The sequence below is a fragment of the Megalops cyprinoides genome, chromosome 7 (genome assembly GCF_013368585.1).
Source record: "Megalops cyprinoides isolate fMegCyp1 chromosome 7, fMegCyp1.pri, whole genome shotgun sequence".
NCBI lineage: Eukaryota > Metazoa > Chordata > Actinopteri > Elopiformes > Megalopidae > Megalops > Megalops cyprinoides.
In genome coordinates, this window is record NC_050589.1 from 33,669,205 (window position 1) to 33,676,673 (window position 7,469).

At 47.1% G+C, this 7,469-nt stretch overlaps 1 protein-coding gene across 1 annotated transcript in view; it reads right to left on the reverse strand.

The window, feature by feature from the left end:
• Positions 1-7,469, reverse strand: part of LOC118780648 (alpha-1-syntrophin-like) — a 25,052-nt gene extending 17,583 nt beyond the window's left edge. The window contains exons 1-2 of the mRNA XM_036533264.1: positions 6,983-7,469; positions 2,005-2,190 (exon numbers count right to left, since the gene is read on the reverse strand). Of these exons, the coding sequence (XP_036389157.1) occupies positions 2,005-2,190; positions 6,983-7,346 (550 nt within the window). The 5' untranslated portion in view covers positions 7,347-7,469. The remainder of the gene's footprint in view (positions 1-2,004; positions 2,191-6,982) is intronic.

Sequence of the window (7,469 nt, forward strand, 5' to 3'; positions counted from 1 at the left end):
TTCCGGGTGGCAGCGAGGTGCAGATGGGATTGGAAGGTCTCCTGTGGGGCTATCAAGAGGCGGGTGGCGCACTGAGAGGGCCTGTCAGATTCGAGCGCCGCCTTTCCTCCTCTGACATGCCCCGAGGGGGGGAAGCATGATACAGTCACTCGATTGACTAGAGACCTGTTGAATAGAGACTGTTTTCCTGTACGACTTACATGCAAAACCAGTCTACTGCAGACAAGGACAGGATCATATTACACCACACTCATCCGCTCCACAGTGGCAACATAAAACACATACCCAGAATGCCCTGGACACAATTGGGAGATTAATAAAGGGAACCCAGCCAATCATTGTGCAGACAATAAGGGCTACAGCAGTACAACACAGAGCATCTTGCACTACCTTAAACACCACCCAGGACATTTTGTAAGGATTAGAAAAAAACTATATTTGCATTCCACCATAGGGGGTCAGGGGTGCCTTCTGCATGATCACCCAGACTGATGCAGCTTCTGTTTTCACCCTTGCCAATCTCTACACTATCAGTGTATTTATCCAATCAGTGGCCTTGCAGACCAATGCATGGACCCACCCCAAAATCACTCGAGTTGTGCAATGCAGAGCACGCTCAAAGGAACAATCATGGCCATCATACAATAAATGACCTGTTGCAGGCACACTTTGGTCTGGGAGATATGCAGAAAGAGAAAGAGTATCGATAGAAACATCAAACAGAGGTTTTCCTCTTTTTGTTCTAGACAGTGAGATCAAAGCTAGCTGGCGTGAATGCATCCCGCGCGACATTATCAGGACTGCTCACAAGCACCGCTTTCACAAGCTTTACATCCTGAAGTTCCTTCCATTTCTCCTCCTCCTCTTCCTTCTCCAACGCCTCTCTGGGCGATTTGGCTTGGACACGATGGAGGAAAGAGAGAGGCGGGTGGGTGGCGTTTAATAGGCGGCCAAAAATTGTTCTTCCCCCCTACGCTTTTTAACCGCATTCTGGAACACAGCTCAGAAACCCGCGCCTGCCTGTGGCTCGAAAACCCCTCGGAGCATGACACCATCCCAGCGGTGAGCGAGGGCCAGGTGGACCAGGCCCAAGCGCGAGGCGGCGACCGCCCGCCGGGAACAGGCCTGCTGACGCTAAACCGTCTCAGTCTGGAATGGATACCATGGTCCTCTTTTACAACGCACACCCTGCCAGCCCATTAATCACTTGTAGCGCCATCATCTTGGGTGTCATTATAGTTATTTATTTGTGCTGGTAAGAAGCCCTTAACCAGCATGACTTAAAAGCACTTTTTATACAAACATTTACACATTGAAATTCAGGTGAAACACTTAAAGTTCTCCACAGCATAATATTTGGAGCCAAATGTAACAGCAATTAGTCATAAATTTCCAGAGATTCCCTCTGAATCCATCCACAGCCATTTCCATACACACATCCTCAATTCACATAACACCAATGCAGATAATTCAGCAAAATGTATGAAACGGTTACTGTACAGTCACAAATACTGTGTCTTTGATGGGGCTGGATCAAAATCTTTAACACGTAACGGATCATTCTCACAAATCTAGGGCCTCGGGCTGTTCTGTGCCTCTGCGAGGGGGCCTCGGAACCGAGGCGAGCGGAGGTGCTCTAGACTTTTCCGCGGCCCTCCCTCCACGAGAAAGCTGTGGAAAGCATTAGCCCCGGCCTCTGCCTGCTATCGCATTACACACAGGCTGCGCGCGGCACCGCCTGCCGGTGCTGTGGGAAGCAGGTGAACTAAAGTGACCTCCGCGCAGCGCCCTCCCCGAGATCTCCCCCCGCCTCTCGCGGGGGTTCCTGAGGAAAACGCCACAGTCACCCCTGGCTCTGCGGGCCCCACCGCCACTCATTAAGAGAGGACATAACCTTTAAGAATGATCCAGTCCACCCCTTCTCCCCCGCCGCAGCTCTGAAATAATAGTGTAGCTCAAAAGGTTTTAGTTGTAGTTTAGGTGTAGTTTGTCGTCTCCCCTTACCTTCCAGGATGACCTCCTTGCCCGTCTTCTTCAGGGCCTGGACGGCCTCATCGTGTGTGGCCTCCCGCAGATTGTAGCCGTTGACCGAGAGGATGGCGTCGCCCACGAACAGCGCTCCCGTCTGGTCGGCTGCCAGCCCTTTGAAAATCTTCGAGATGAGTATGGGCATCTTGTTTTCCTTGCCTCCTATAAAGATGGAAAAAAAATCTTTATTATTTTCTCAAACAAACTAGTGAGAGTTCCGCTGTATACTGTTGTAATCATTCCCTTCTGCTTTTACGATATTGGCTTTACAGTCCCTCTATGCAGGACCAAGGAGGTGTTCTTGCAGAGGCCGGGGGTGTGACCTGGCTCAAGAAAGCACTGAACCTCATCAATATTTTTTTCTACCAACTAGAGTACTCCTGCTAATGATCCCAGCGGGTAGGCTGGCTTTTCAAAAGAAAAAGATCAGAGGAGGCTAAACAGTCTTTATGGCTACTGTAGAGCTAGTACTACTAGTTTTGAGCCAGCAACATTAAAACGTTATGAGAATCCAGGCTTTTACCTTGGCTGTAGAGCACATCAAACACAAAACACTAAAACTGAACATCCATTTCGGCTCTCAGTGTTCCTGGGTTTGTCTGTTTTGTTCTGTTTATCTTTTTTTCAGAACACAGTACGAAGGCCATCTCAGCGTCTGATGGCATCTGCGAGACTGCCACATCAGCTAGGCTGTTCGGTAATCATGCACTCCGAAAAGTGCGGTTTTCATCCGGTGAGAGCCGCTCAAAAACCTGAGTAAATAAACTTCAGTCCGAATGGCTTCCACAGATGCCTTTTCATTCCATGCCACGCCAAACGAAACCAGCCCCAGGTGCGACCGAGGAAACGATTTTGCATACTGGCCAAGAACGGCGTGACCTCTCTGATTGAAGTCACAGTCCGTCTAGTTTTTCCTCCTCTGAGGTCAGGTTGATCGATACGTTCTCCAACTACTTCTATCTTCTTATGCTAATGTGGCATTTGATGTTTTGTTATGTTCAGAATATATGCTAAATGACAAAGTTCCAGTAGTGTGTACCTCTAAAGGGGATTCTGACGAGACCACTAGTAATTTGAAAGCTCTGTTGTGAGACATATCTCTATTCATATTGACACTGACATATACCATGATTACAGCCATGTGAGAGGTAGGAGAGATAGCTTTCTTAACAATGACAGTTTCATTCTAAAAACATGGCAGGCATGCATGGGTAAATTTAACAACTTAAAACATTGTCATTGAAAATAACAGAATCAGAGAAATAAAGACCCAGGTATTCTTATGCGATTGCCTAACTGCAAAAAATCTACTGTACTACTGCGGCAAACATCACACCACTTCCTGCTGAATGTGATTTTACAGTGGTCAACCTACAAAAACACTCCCCTATCCCCTCTTATCATGTCCTGGACAGTTGACAAAGGCTGGGTGGCAGGGCAGGGCTGAGCCCACTATGATGGAGCTCTCCACCCAGGCCTCAGGCCACAGGCTGTTGCACACAGCCGATATGACCAATCTCATTGTGTTCAGACAAGATCAAAATCCATAACTTCAAACAGACTTCACCACAGCCCCTTCACATGATGTTGGTCTGGAGATACTACACTTTTACAAAAAACCTGCCCACCCACACATCTATGTCTTGAGGAGCAGATGAAAGCTCAAGCTCCACCATCCGGCCATATGCACCTGGGACAGGTAGCCGCGAGTCATATGGACAATATCCACACCAATCATCTGTCTGCTGATTAACCAATTCCCCTGATGGTCAAGGATGGCTGTCTGTGGAATTATTTCTGAGAAGGGGGAAAGACAGGACGCTTCCAGAAACTGCTCGGTAGGGAGTTTTAGTGTCAGATGTTTGCTGTCAAATCTCCAGTCACCCCCTTCACTCCAGGTTGCACTTGAGGAGCTTCGGAGGAATAACTGCACCCAACCCTCAAAAGTCAGGATAATGTAACATAAATGAAGGAAAATAACGTGTTAAAGCCCAGCTTCACCGACTGAATCTTCTGCTCAATGGGAGTTTATAACACTCATTACATAACAGAATACCAGAGCTGTGCAATTCTCATTTGCACACAGATCTCACCCTGCAGTTTGACTACACCTAGAAACAGAGCTGACATCGGCTCTCACTCTTTTTAATTGAAACAAGCACCCCTTCAGTCCACGAACTCGCCCTCCTGATCTCCCTGTCCTTCACTTCTGCTCTACGCGCGGGCCAAATGGCAAGGCGTGGCCTCGCTGGAGCCAAGGCCGAGCAGCCGTTCCCGAGCCAGGGCGCGCCCGCTCCTGTAATCATCACCGGCATGCTCCGAGGCAAGCTTCCACCTCCGGCCGGCATGGACCACACACAGAGGCCCCCGGACAGACGGCTCCAGGCAGAGGGATGGCGGGTAGTACTCTGTTTGTTCAGACCCCAAGAGCTCCTTCACAGCCCATTGCTGCACCATTCACACGTCTGTGGCAGTTTACCCAGTCACTTTACCAGGAAGACATACTTCTGTGTATCTTCCAGGCAACATAATTATGTTAATTTTTTTTGCTGGAGTTTAACGCCATATGGTGTAACTCTTAATGACTGTATTTTGCATAACGCTTGGTTGAGGACTGCGGAACACATGCGTTTAGCATCCCATTAGGGAAAATGTGATTTTGTTTTACCCGTAATGGGGTGCTGTGGTGAAGGTGTTGTGGCTCTGCCGGTACCTGTGGGATACTTCACTTAGGCAGCTTTAGTGCCAGATGCACAACCAGAAGAGCAGAATGGACCCCTCTGAGAGAACACAAGCAATTCTTTTGGACAAGATTCAACCGAGCACACACCACAGCCCGCACACCCGGGGAAATAAAAAAGAAAAACGGTGCATAGACTTTGGAAAATCCACCTCATTCCTACAAACCCTGCCAACGGCAGGAGAAAAAAAGAAACTTATCTGGAAATTCATACCTCCGACTGTGATCAATTTCACAACTGCCAAGTACACACCTTGAGTGCGTAATTGAGTCTAATCATATGTGCTGTATATTTGGCTGGTGTGGTCCCATGCCTTGCAGCTTTTGCATTCCAATCAGCGCGGCATTGTGACGGGTTGTCTTTTCCTTCTCACGGAAACGTGGACGGGGCGCGCTGCACTTGAGACTTGACACTTGAGAGATAGATTTGTCTGAAATGACTCAATCAGACTCCTTTGGCACAAATCGTTGTAGTCGGTGTTGCATCACCTGTCGTCTCCATTCACCTCAACAGCAAGTCAGATCCAGACCTTTTAAATATTTGCGCTTTTGTGGTTCCTATTTCCATGCATGGCAGTGTATAGACGACCTACTAAAGAAGACTTGCTTACCTACTAGGAGAAAACATGAACATGGCATTCCACACAAACGGCATATGTGCACTCAGATAGCTGACACACAGCTGGATCCTGGTAACTTAATTGGATGCCTTCAAATATGCCTCCATTTGCTTGGTGTTGATTGGATACTAATCAGCCCTTATCAAATTCTAATGTCTTCCAGCCACCCACAGGCCAGTGCCTTCCTTCAAAACAGAAAGCAGACTCTCTAGATGAACTGTGATAAACAAAATTGATTGCAAATGGAAGATAATACCCTCAAAACATTAATTTATCAATGTCACTGTAACAACAAAAACAGTAGGAAGCTGCAAAGCACATTAATTCAATCTAATCATATATAGGCCTAATTACCTGAATGACTACAGTGTCATCAACACCTGTGGTGTCAGTGGTTTAGACCTCAATGTATTATTTGTGTGCAGTATATTACTAGGTAATGATGGGAGTGTGAGGCTTCATGAACCCCATAATGAGTGATGCCACCATATTCTGTAAATTGCTGACTTGAATGGACCAATACAAAGAATGGCCACTTTCATACCTCACTTTCAGGAAGTGTTTCAGATTTGCACTGCACAAGCACTTGTTATATGAACTACAGTGGGTAAGGAGAGTAGCATGGCGTAGGACAGTATGGAGCGCTGTAAAGAGCGGCTCGAATCCCTGTCTGGAAACCAGGGATTGGTGGAGCAAGGGGCCTTACCGCATTTGATCCAGTCAATGGTGCGATGCACAAATGAACCTTGTACGGCACTGCAAATAGTTCTTGGGTAAGGGTGACCGTGAAACAAACAGATTAGGCTGGAAATTTTACGGGGTCACTGTGCTTTTGCTGTTTGGTGCTTAAGTGCTTAAATATAGTCGAATGAAAAGTATGAAAAACAACTGCCTCCTTCGGTTATTACGCCCATCTTAAAATACACCTTTATCACTAAGAACTCGCCCCCTCCACAACATGCAAAAACGTACACGGAAAAGGCTAATTTGTCTTGGAAAAAGTGTTTTGTTTGTTTTTGTCCTCTGATCAAACGTCTGTGGGTTTGCTGGAAAGTCCAAAAAAGCGATTAAAAGGAGCAGCTTTTAAAGTGCATTCAAACATCAAGCAATGTGATTAAACTGCTTCCAGATTCTCAGTTACACCTTGCGTAGTGTAGTTTAGCTGGTTTACATTATAAGATGTCGTGCATTTTGAGGGGAATAGGTATAAATAGAAGTCAAATTTTGTAACAGAACTGCACTTCGGAAACTTCCATTCAGTCTCGTTCTGACGATCAACAGTAGGCTCGAGTGATGTGTCACTCGCTTACTTAAACACAAGAGCAACGGTCTGTCGTTCATAAAGTAGCCATTCGAAAATAACAAGCTCGCTACAATCCACAGCGTCACCATTACTTCAACAAGGTCAGCAAATTGTTTCGTTAGAGGAATATTAAATGTATTGTCGCGATTGGTTTTAAATGCATTGTGTGCCCTTAGATCACGGCGACATCATTTAAACTTTTCTCATTCCTACGATAAAGTGACATTTCAAACGGTTTCGCAAACGGAAAGATGTAACACGAGCATGTTTAAATCTTTGCTTGCTACTCACCTTTAATACTAATTCCTAGTCCACCCACATCTTGCTTAGTAACTCGCACCGTGCGCTTGACGTTTGTGATTGATTCTGGGACTGGAGGACTGACTCCGAGGTTGGACGGGTCCCCGTTCACTGCTCCGACGGGATTAGGGTTGACCGGCTCCGAGGCGCTTTCACTCTGGCTGACCGTCAAAGTCTCCTCGGTGAGACAAGCCAGCACACGGACCCACCGATCCGCGGAGATTCTGAGCTCCAGCAGTCCAGTTTTCTGTGCCTTCATCCCGGCAGCCATGTTCAACACATTCCTGGGATAGCTGCACTCTGTACGGGTTGGCAGTCCGACACACAGATGGGGGTGGGAGCGCTGAGATACCATGAGAGACACGGCAGACCCTCCCTCTTTTCGTTTGCCTGTGTCGCTTGCGCGTAGGGTCGTTCCCTTGCGCAGTCCGAAGTGCGTCGATTTCACACCATCCAGAAATAATTAGCGGGTGTCTGT